This window comes from Balaenoptera acutorostrata, chromosome 8 (genome assembly GCF_949987535.1).
Source record: "Balaenoptera acutorostrata chromosome 8, mBalAcu1.1, whole genome shotgun sequence".
NCBI lineage: Eukaryota > Metazoa > Chordata > Mammalia > Artiodactyla > Balaenopteridae > Balaenoptera > Balaenoptera acutorostrata.
Window position 1 is genome coordinate 72223095 of NC_080071.1, and position 12338 is coordinate 72235432.

A 12338-nucleotide genomic window follows, 5' to 3' on the forward strand; every position below is an offset into this window, starting at 1 on the left:
TCACATGTGTAGACTGTGTGACATAACTACCACTAGGATCAAGATACTCAACTGCATCATAACAAGATTCCCTGTGTACCCCCTTTATAGCCACTATTCTTTTATAAACAATTAGCTAGCAAAAAAGGTCATTTCACTGTCCTGTATTAGCCATCATATCACAAGTAGATACTTTAGTGATTGAGGAGTAGAAAATAACCTTGCATGAGCTTTCTTTTTATTTTGTTAAGTCCTAGGTGAATCCAAGGTTAAGAAAAACAGACAAGTGAGAGCTGGGAAGGTGAGAGGCAGCTCCAAAGGTAGTGGTGTTTGACTACGTAACTAGAAAGGGGTAATGGGGACACATTTTCATCAGAGGTTTAGAGACTACCTAGTGTATTCGCCCCAAACCAGGTAGTACAGGGCAGTCTAAATTGCCAAACAGCTTCCTAAAATATACCATATTAGCTAAGAGAGCAAAAGAGAGTTATACAGTTAAGTTTTTAGGAATCAAAAAGGGAAAGCAATAAACTACTTTCATTTCATAGTTGTATATTTAAAACATGCATTTATTAAGTTAAATATATCATGTAATGGTAATACAGATTGTTTAAGCTTACAGGTCTATTACATAATCCATTTACTCTTGATTAAAATAGTTGGTACTGTAGAATAAAAGATTTTGAAACCAGGACATACTTGTGGATATTTACTAAGAACATCTAAATGATACCATTAATATGAGATGCTTTTTCAAAATGCAGTGACTAACCAGAGGTAAAAAAATTAGCATAAGGTCCTTAAATAATTATTGGTAGTAGTGCATTATAAAAATGAAATTACTCCATTTCATTTTATTTCATTACTTAATTCCTTTTGTAATTCTCCCAAATCCAATACTTGCATTCAAATTTTAGGATCCAGCAACCACTGAGAATCCCAAGCATACATTTCAGGGTGCTTTGAACTGTATCACCAGGAACAATGACATGAGTTACTGGAAAACAAAAAAAGCAATAAGAGAAACAGAAATATAAACCGAAATAATTTTTTAACCAGTCTGCTTTTTATAACCAGTTAGTTTACATTTTATAAACTTATACCTGAATTTTCTTGAAAGGCAACAATTTTTATACTTAGGTATAAGACTTCTTTAATTTAGTTTCATTCTCTATTCTGGCTACCAACATGAAAAACCAGATCATAAACCATATATCTTTTTTTTTTTTTTTTTATAAACCATATATCTTTTTTTTTTTATGTTAGAAAGAAAAGTAAAAACCAAACTTTACTGTTGCTTTTTGCCATTTGGTAGCATTTTACACAGGCTTTGATCTTCAGAATATCCTGGATTCAGTAGAAAAACCATTTAAATGAAGTTTTGTACAATAGAAACTTCTCAGCAGTCAAAATTTAGACTGTAAAAAAATACATGCAAAACATACTTTTCTGAAAACACTTAACTTTGAACAAAGCACCGAACTACACAAATGCAGAATGAAAACAGCATTTCAACTCCACCAAAAGTAGTCATCATAAAAGGTGTAAAAGTCACCTAACTTCACTAGGCACTGTTCACTTTTTAAACAGGAGACAATAAAAAATATTGTCCACAAACAATATCCCAACTCTAGGGCAGGTTTCAGAAAGTCTTCAACTTCATGCTTTAATAGCGACAAGGTGAGTATGATCGAGATCTGGAACGTGATCTGTATCCTCCACGACTATAGTAGGGAGAAGGTGACCGTCTTCTGTATATCTGATCCCTGTCTTGAGCAGCTCTCCATCCTCCTCCTCCTCCACCTCCTCCTCTGTATGACCTGCTGTAATAGTCCCGATCATCGTAGCCTCGATCATATCCCCTGTCGTAGTAATCTCGACGGCGTGAGCTGCCATAGGTTGGTCTCCGCATGTAAATTCCTGGTGTTGGGGTATGTGGTCTCTTTGTTATAGAGAAATCAACTCTGATCCTACGTCCATCAAGCTCCATTCCATTGGCACGCTCTTTTGCTTCCTTGGCATCATCTACATTTTCAAAATATACCAAGGCAAATCCTCTTGAACGTCTAGACTGCTGGCCATATACAATAGACAGAGCAGCAGTTGGGCCATATTTAGAGAACACTTCTCTTAGATCTCTTTCTGTAGTGTATAAGCTCAATCCAAATACTCCAAGACAACAGTTGGGATCAGGATTTGCCCAATTCCCAACATGACGCCTGCGAGTAGACATGGGAGAATGACTGTGGCTATGCCGTCTTCGATAATCTCTACTGTAAGATCTGCTACGGGATCTTCTATGGGAGCGGGACCGAGATCGTGACCTTGTATAATGCCTTCGAGAACTTCTTCTGGATCTAGACCTAGATTCAGATCTGGACCTGGACTTTGATCTGGAACGCCTGGAATCTTCCTTGGAGCGAGACCTTGCAGGGGTATGCCTTGCAGATTTCCCAGATCCATGAGCACTTCCACTTCTGGAAGCAGAAAGGGATTCTTAGCGTAGTGCTTTCTGATTCCAGATTACTTCTTATCTTAACTTCATTTTTATTTCTTTTCTTCATTCTTCCGTTTCAAATTCTGACTTCTTTCATCTTCCCCACTTCACACAAATTGCTCAATATTCTACAAGTGGGACTTCTGGTCAGATAATTAGCATGCATTCTTTCTTTTATTTTTTCAAATTTCAGCTTCACTTATTCCTGAGCTTCAAATACTCATTTATAAAACTTGTCAAATGACGACTTCCGTATTTTCCTTCTTCAACATTAACCCGCTCGCCGTAGTTCTGCTCGCCGCTGTCGCTCATGACTTCTAGCTGCTGTCGCAGCCCGATGTGCTTCAATCGAAGCTGCCAACCTCTTGCGCCTTCTATCTAGAGGCTCAGCCGCGGCCCCGCACCACGCACTGGATCCCGAGCCGCTGAGAGGAGAAACGCTCCGCACCGCCTCCGCTCGGGCTCATATAAACCATATATCTTAAAGCCACAGTAGCCAACACAAATTTTTCTTTTCTATTTCAAATTATAACTAAGGAATTAAAGCATTATGCTGCATTACAATTTATTTGTCATTAGCAAACTCATAAAATTGCTCTGACGTATTGTTCTGTCTTAAAAATAGGTGCAAAGCTTTAAATTTTATATTTCCTAACTAAATTAAGACTTGTAAGTAGTTTATAACTGTAAAAACATTTTAGAATTATTACCAGATTCAAAGTATATAGTCAGATCCCAATGGTTAAAACATATAAATTATCAAAGGGAGCTCTACAATGGAATTACCCATTTAAAAATTTCTTCAACCAAAAATAAATAAATAAATAAATAATCCTCACCTGTACTGTCAAACTCAGCACATTTTTTAGCCTTAAGAATTGCTGCAAGCTCACTGAGCATTTTCTGTTGTTCTGAAGAAAGTCCACTGCCTATAAGTACAAGAGGCCCATCCCTGCGCTGACCAGTGTTTACCTGTCAATGGAAGAGGAGATGCCACAGTGTTAAAAACATTTAAAGATTAGAGAAAAATTAAACTGACTTTCAATTGATACAAGCTTGGATTTCATTCCTTAGTTTATCTAGTAATTCTCAAAAATTTCCATTGAACCTTAATGCTCAATGCATTTGAACAACTGTTTTTCTATTTCTTTACCCCCTTCTCCCAATAAAACACTACTTGGGCTAGCTGTCTATACCCAGGATGTCTTGTTTCCTTGATTCTATTTTTTTTTTAAATAAATTTATTTTATTTTTTATTTATTTATTTTTGGCTGCATTGGGTCTTCATTGATGCGCGAGGGCTTTCTCTAGTTGTGGCGAGTGGGGGGCTACTCTTTACTGTGGTACACATGCTTGTCATTGCGGTGGCTTCTCTTGTTGTGGAGCACGGGCTCTAGGCGCGTGCGCTTCAGTAGTTGCGGTACGCGGGCTCAGTAGTTGCGGCTCACAGGCTCTAGAACGCAGGCTCAGCAGTTGTGGCACACGAGCTCAGTTGCTCCGTGCGGCATGTGGGATCTTCCCAGACCAGGGATTGAACCTGTGTCCTCTGCACTGGCAGGCGGATTCTTAACACCTGTGCCACTAGGAAGTCCCTCCTTGATGTTAAATTGGGTCTCCCTAGGGTTTTACAACTTCATTCTGTCACCAGTAAGCACTCCCCCCTTTTTTTAAAGTAACCCAAAATATCCACTTAAAATGATCAATTCTCTATCTCCCCCCCACTAACTTATTCCAATAGAGTTAAACTCAACTTGGTCTTTTTAATTTAAACTGAGATTACATAAAAAATTAAAGAAAAATAAGGCTTCTAGAACAGCACTGATCTCAAAGACAGAAAACAAAATTTTAACACTGAAACAGTTACCTCTCGAAACCAAGAAAGTGAAAACAGACAAAGGAATACCAAAGTTACATCAGATCCACCAACAGTAGTAAGTCAATGCAGTTTAAGAAAAGGGAAGTGATCTAACAAAGACTAATATTTTCATTTCAGTAGAAAGACTTAGAACTTACAGAAGACAAAAAAGACAAGAATAAAAAGGAGGCACCAATGGATATCGTTAAAGATTAGACATGAAAGATTCAAAGAAGCAACAGGACAGTGTTTTCAATAGCAACCAACAGAAATTTAATAAATGAAATTGGAGTGAGAGTTAGCCAAAAGCTACCTGATAAAAGAAAAGCAATGACCCAGCAGATAAGAAAGAAAACGTAAATCAGCACTACTGTATTACAAGATAAAAAGCCAAACACAATACTTTAATTTTCAAACACCATACAAAGGGTCCTCCTACATGTATGAGTATGTATGTATTCTGGACATCTGGGCTCTCAAAAGTTCCACAGAACATGAGTGAAACACTGCAGGTATAATTACCAGTATAGTTCAGCAAGTAGATGGGAGAAAATTGATACTTAAATATTCACTTCACATATCTGAGTAGCGATAATTTATCCAGTCTGATGCCATACAATATTAGACATAAATTGTTGGCTACAACTGTAAACAGACTGATCTCAATAATTCATTCACTCAAAATACATTAAGTAAGATTCTACTATGTATTTAAGTGTGTATTCAAGACATTTTAAAAAAGATTTCTATAAAAACTTTTTTTAATGGCAATATTCAACACTTAAAAGTTCAGCTTCCTGAATTACTTCTTTCTCTAAGGTTCAAGTTGCAAAGGTTTTCCTGGATGTGCTGTGCACACACCACACACATACTGACATCACATTTCTGTCCACTTATCTTTCCTATTCACTAAATTATAAGATGAGGTAACCATGCCTAACCTAAACACTGTAAACACTCCATAAGATGAAAATAGTTCAGTCTACTTTATCATTCAATTGCTATACAATGATAATATTAAAAAACAGCATTTCAAATATTCTTGTCACTTATACAAATAAGTGCCATAAAATAGCTCTAAATGGAACACATTACTTTTCAATTTATATAGCTCCACTTCAGCTAAAGTAGTTCTCTGCACGAAATAAAAAATGAAAAGATATCTATTCTAAATATAGCATATGATACTATTTCCACCAACCTCAGGAAAGCACCAAAGTGGGTCAAGCATTTTCCTATCCAGTTTCTAAATTAGAATAAAAAATAGAAACTGGCACTAATTTTTCATAGTTAAGGAAAGCTCTTTAAAAAATGAATAAAATAAAGCAAACAGCTATCAAAGCCACATATCTGATGTGGGGTGGGAGGTGGGAGTGGGCAAGGCATCTGATTTGAGAGTAAGCAGAGGTCTCAGAACCAGGAGGTTCAGAAGATGTTCAGAAAACATCCAAAAGTTTCAATACTCTGCTTTTAGAGAGATTAGATATTATGTACACTGGCATTAAATACACTCTTATTTAAGGAATAATTAGATATGAAACTTTTTCTTAGAAAAATTACTCTGAATTTATCAAAATTAATGAGTCTATCAATAATAGGACCTGAAAAACTACACAAAGAGTCGAAGGGAGTGAGGAAGCATGCCATGTGTACATCTGGCTCCCTACAGTTGTTCCTGGTGGAGAAAACAGCTCATGCTAAGGACCTGAAATGGGACCGTGTTTGGGGGGGATTCAAGAAACAGCAAGGAAGCCTATGTGGCTGAAAACGATGAGTGAAAGGGAGTCTGATAGTGGCTGGGGAAGCAGATCCCAGAGCTTGATTTTAATGAGTGCACGTAAAGAAACAACCCTTTCAACTTAAGGACTTGTTACCATTCATTATCGTTTCCTTAGCCAAGGATCTACCATTAAGATAGTAAATAACGACATTCACAGGCTATGTCCATGTGACATGAAGAAAGTATAGGTTTCTTACATTTAATAAAAACACGATAGTAATTGGATAGTTGAATTAAAAGGAAGATTGCCACTCTCAGATTCCGATAATACCATAAAGATATCTTTATTTTTGACATATCTAAAATAATCCTTTCCCAGCCTTTACATAAAAGAAACATTGGCAAATGACAACTTAGTTATGTTATGTTCTGTCAGCAGAGTTCAAGTCCAAATGAATAAAGTAAGTGCCAATTTATAGTTAAGTATGATGGGACTGAATGAATACTGACCTAAGATTTAAGAAATTTAAGTTCTAATTGATCCATTAAAAAAGTTTTTTTTCCTATGGCTGGGTAACCCTGGGCAAATCACACTACATCTCAGTTTTCTCATTTATAAAATGAGGAAATTAAACTGCTAATTTCTAGGTTCTCTTCCAATTCTATAGATGGGGCACACTTAAAAGGCTGAAGTCTAGAGCAGGACATTAAGAGTCTGCAAAGTATAAGGGTAACCAGCCTGTGACAGCACCTATGACCACCTCAAATTATAAACACTTTCGGTTACCTCCTTATCTTAAACAATGGGGTCAACCACTACTCCACTGCCCTCACTAGACAAGAAGTCTTCTCTGAACAGTTCTAGATCTCAGCTCATCCTTTCCTCTCATTTTCCCCCATCTGAGCAGTTGCTAAGATACAGTGTGTCCACCATCCCTCTCTCTCTAAAACCCCTCACCTCCTCTCCACACACCTGCTCCTTCCCCCGCCACGTGTAGCTGCAGTCCTCACCACTGCACACCTGGACCCCACTTCAGTAGCCTCCTAACCAGTCTTCAGTCCCGGCCTGCCCCCAGCTATCCCCTGCAGAGTCCCATTGCACTTAGAGACACGGTGAAGGCGCCCCACTGACTGGGGAATAAAGTCTAAACTCCTCCACAGGGAACTCAAGGTCTTTCACAATCTCTTTACCTCCAATTCCTCTTTAACACACCTCATGCTCCTCTCACACTAAACTCTAGTTTCTCAAATTTCTAAGGTCCTTCGTGTCTCTGTTTCTCTGACCAGCTGTCCCTTAGATTTGGCCTGCCATCCCTGCTTCGTACACCTGATTGCAGCAGGCAATCAAAATCCATTCCTCACTCCCTCCACACTAAGAGCATCCTAATTTTGTTCAGACACCCACTCTGCAAGGACTGACCCTATCTTCAACCGTGATGTATGCCGAAAACAATTGTGTGACCAGTTCTGACCAGTAAGACATAAAGGGGAAGTCCACCGGAAGGCTTCTGGGAAAGGTTTTAGTCGTACCGCTGGACACTGTCACATCTGGAATTGCGGCAATTATCCTGCAGCCACTAGGAGGGAGATTAGTGAGGACAAAGCCACCAAGCGGAGGATGGCAAAGTAGAACAACAGAAAGAATTTGGGTCTTTGGTGCAGCCACGTAATTGCTAAACTAACCAAATTAAGAGCTATCCTATATTGGGATTATCTTTATATAAGATAATACGCTGCCGGGCTTCCCTGGTGGTGCAGTGGTTGAGAATCCGCCTGCCAATACAGGGGACACGGGTTCGAGCCCTGGGCTGGGAAGATTCCACATGCCACGGAGCAACTAGGCCCGTGAGCCACAACTACTGAGCCTGCGCGTCTGGAGCCTGTGCTCCGCAACGAGAGGCCGCGATAGTGAGAGGCCCGCGCACCGTGATGAAGAGTGGCCCCCGCTCGCCGCAACTAGAGAAAGCCCTGGCACAGAAACGAAAGACCCAACACAGCCAAAAATAAATAAATAAATTAATTAAAAAAAAAAAAAAAAAAAGATAATACGCTGCCTTTAAACGTTTGAGTGAACGTTTTCTGTTATTTGCAGTCACTAGCACTCTATTAGATACCTTGCTAAAAGTTGTACCTTTAAAGGCTTACTTAAACACCTTGTCACCTTCTCTTCTGATCCCTCCTAAAGTCAGCTTCTTCCTTCATGATTCTACTGTACATTTTCTATGGCATGTATTACAAATTCACTGCAGTGTGTGATATTTTTTTACATCCGTATCCCCACTAAACTAGAGGTTCCTAAGGAACAGGCATTCCTTCCACGAGGCAGTAAATGGCACCACATCTTCTCCACTATTAATTCTACTCCTTCTCCACACTTTGTATGTGATCCATCCAAAAGTTCTGGTGGCATTAACTCAGAAATACATACTGATCTCGTTACTTCTCATAATCTCCACTGCTGTCACCTTCATCCAGGACGGTATCTTTCTCCTGTCCCAAGGAAACAGTCCTAAGTGATCTCCCTGCTTCCACTCTTGCTGCCACCCCACGTCTCTTGATTAGAAAGCAGCTAGAGTGAACTTTCTAAAGCATTAATCAAATCATACCATTCCTTGTTTTAAATCCTATCACTGGTTTCCCATTACTCTTAGACATGCCCTATTCACTAGCAATAATGACTTTCTCTTTAATCTTCAAATATACCAAGGTCATCCACTGAAGGGCCTACATACTTGCTGTTCCCTCTGTTTGGACACTCGTCCTCCAGATATTCACCTGGATGCCCCCTCATCCTCATTCAGGTTTCAGACCAAGTATCGGTTCTTTAAAGGCCCTCCTCGATGACCCAGATAAAACGGTAGCTTTTCTGGAGCCCACTTTCTCCACTCCGTTACACTCTATAAAATCTTCTTCAAAGCACTCATTTATAAGTTTCCGAAATTATTTTATTTATATTAGTTTATATATTTACAGTCTTTTTCTTTCCTAGCTCTCACTAGAATGTAAGCTTCTTGAGAATAAGAGTTCTATCAGTCATATTTATTGCTGTATGAGTGCTGCCTAAAATATAGAGGGGGCAGATCAATAAGTATTTGTTGATTTATTCTGATTATGTCTTTGAATTTGAATTCACAATAGCTGCTACACAGAAAGTGCTCAATAATTGGTGAATGAAAGCAGTTCGCTAACTGGAAATTTTGCCATTATGTTCATTTTATAGCTGATTTCAATAAAATACATAAATTTCCCAAAGCTAAAACCATACTCACTACTGAACAATGGCTAGTTGATGATGATTCATTCTTCTCTGGTAGCAGCAACAGCAATTTCATATTTTCACTGTCTGTATAATCCACAGGCCGCAGACCAAATATGTTACTGGTAAAATAAGCGCAGATGGGTTTAAGTAAATAAAATGTGTGATCTGATTCTTAACTAAATGAATACACTAGTGGCACAACTTTTTCAACTTCCTTAACAATATACAATTTTTACTAAAATAAATGACTCAAGAATTCACATAAGGCATAAGGATCAAGTACCACAAGCTGCTGACTAGAAAAAAGATATAAAATTTCAATTTGACACCAGACCATTATAGGGAGTATTTCTAACTGAATATATTGTTACTTACACATGAATTTTTTCACAACTCTATATTCTTGTGTATTCATACTTATATTTTAAAATATAGCTTCATAATCATTAATCACTATGGGGTGAGATGCTTTCAAATGCAAATAAAAATCATTTACTGTAGCTATTATAGGCTCCATAGTCTATATAAACAAATACAGAAATTAGATAAATTCACAAGATAGGAATTTAGATCCACTAGAAGGAAAACTATGCCACATGACAAACAATTTAATAAAGTAGTAAACAGGGCACTTTTAAAATTAATTTTACTATGTATGTACACTATAATCTATAATAATCACAGCCATCACAGAGCAAACTGATGTGATGCAGAGAACATACTGACGCAGAATTCCCAGCATGCACTGATTCACGAGTCACAGAATATTATACTGGAAGAGACCTCAGAAACATGGTACAATGGTTATTTCATAGATTAGAAAACAGACAGAAAGGTTCCAATGACTTGACAAAGGTCACATTTTCCTTCCATTCATTCCAACAATATTCCATATTGCCCAGGACTAGTCTTCCAATCATAAATAAATTGTTACAACTACAGCACTTTGTCCTTTATTCCACTTCCTTACATATGGTTTCAAAATGATTTTAATTTATTATACCATGGCAGAAAAATTTTCTAAAATGAACATTTCTTTTAAAATCTTCTATGGCTTTTTAAGATTACAGGATATCTATATAATGGTCATTAATGTTCATGTAAAAAAATGCAATGTGTTAAACAGGATATAAAATGATAAACCTGGTACAATACCAGTTTTTAAATTTGTATTAAATGTATAGAAACAGATCTGGAAGGCAACGGAGGGAAACATAAGGGGAAGAAGAAGGAAGAAGGTGTCAACTCTGATGCTGCCTGGAGGGCACAGAGATGAGGGATGCGAGCATCTACCGGGTTTAGAGATAAGGTCATTAATGACCTTGGAGAAAGCTGTTTTGATGGCAGAGTAGGAAAAGAAAGCTAACAGATTAAGAAATGAACCACAGCAAATGTTTCCCTAATGACTGCTATTCATGACTATCAGGTTCAGTCACTCTTCCTTCTTGGGAAAATGCTACGTAAACACTGATCAATGCTTTGTGACCACCTAGTGGTGGGATAGGGAGGGTGGGAGGGAGGAAGACACAAGAGGGAAGAGATATGGGGATATATGTATATGTATAGCTGATTCACTTTGTTATAAAGCAGAAACTAACACACCATTGTAAAGCAATTATACTCCAATAAAGATGTTAAAAAAAAAAAAAAAACATTGGTCAACGTGTATTCTCAGATTCACCTATATGCCCAGGTCCTATAACCTGTAACTTTCTTCTGGCAACAGTTTTTCTCGAACTGAAGTACAATACAATCAATTGTATTTCAACTTTCTGATTTACAGCAAAGTGACACAAGTTACTGTACTGGAAATTGGGTCTTCCCAAATTCCCATACATTAAAGCAGACAAGCTCACCTTATTTCAAAAGGTAGCTGATCTCATCCACTACACTTGATACTTCGCAATTTCATTCTCTATTATGCCCAGGTACCAAATATACAAACTCCTCACATACATATGTTGTAAGTATGTATCAAAAAGGAATCAATACTCTAGATCTTAAATCACCAAGTGCAAAAATGAATAAACAAACCAAAAAAAGTCACTACATGCATCAAAAAAAAAAAACCAAACAATCAATGCACACATAAGGACTTTTTCACGAAGACAAATGTAGCTTTCTCCAAGGAAATAAAATTTAAGAGCCCAATCAGTGTACTTAATGCACAGTAACTACAGCATAGATATTTTACACAAATACAAATAAAAGTCCACTATGACAACATTTTAAAATGTTAAGTGAAACTACTTCCCAAAGAACGACTATCAGCTAACAAGGACTTTAAATCAAAAAATAACCAATGAAACAATTGTCTTTAAACAAGTAAGATGCTTTCACCATCTAAAGAACTGCTTCATAAAATGACTAGCAAGATCCTAATTTACATTTAGAGTCCTTAATACAAAAGCTTACTATCTGATATGGCTTTTAACCATGTGGTTTCTCCACTTGGATTATGGATGGCTTCTGCTTATACACAACTTGCTAAACCCTTAGCCCTCCTGCACTGCTAATGAACTGGAGAATGGCACATTAAAAATGCTACAGATTGGGGCTTCCCTGGTGGCGCAGTGGTAGAGAGTCTGACTGCCAATGCAGGGGACAAGGGTTCGAGCCCTGGTCTGGGAGGACCCCACATGCCACGGAGCGGCTGGGTCCGTGAGCCACAACGACCGAGCCTGCGCGTCTGGAGCCTGTGCTCCACAACAAGAGAGGCCGCAACAGTGAGAGGCCCGCGCACCGCGATGAAGAGTGGCCCCCGCTTGCCACAACTAGAGAAAGCCCTCGCACAGAAATGAAGACCCACCACGGCCAAAAATAAATAAATTAAAAAAAAAAAAAAGCTACAGATTGAAATAATCAGTTAACCCTTAGTCCTGCATCGTGAGAGATGGAGCCTATTAAATCCTGTCATGATTCTGCTCTGCCGTGGACCACTGAAATTTGGAATTAGACAAAATATTTTGTGACACCTTCGAAAACCATAGCAAGAGAAGACAGAGCATACGTAAGACTTCTCCTTTAT

The 12338-nt window shown here is 38.2% G+C and overlaps 2 protein-coding genes across 2 annotated transcripts in view; both read right to left on the reverse strand.

The window, feature by feature from the left end:
* BARD1 (BRCA1 associated RING domain 1) overlaps window positions 1-12338 on the reverse strand; it is a 79021-nt gene that overhangs the window by 12640 nt on the left and 54043 nt on the right. The window contains exons 7-9 of the mRNA XM_007187872.2: window positions 9321-9429; window positions 3316-3448; window positions 884-976 (exon numbers count right to left, since the gene is read on the reverse strand). Of these exons, the coding sequence (XP_007187934.2) occupies window positions 884-976; window positions 3316-3448; window positions 9321-9429 (335 nt within the window). The remainder of the gene's footprint in view (window positions 1-883; window positions 977-3315; window positions 3449-9320; window positions 9430-12338) is intronic.
* Window positions 1279-2651, reverse strand: LOC130708736 (transformer-2 protein homolog beta-like). Its single transcript, XM_057551699.1, has one exon. The coding sequence runs from the start codon at window positions 2210-2212 to the stop codon at window positions 1646-1648; it is 567 nt and encodes a 188-aa protein (XP_057407682.1). The 5' UTR covers window positions 2213-2651; the 3' UTR covers window positions 1279-1645.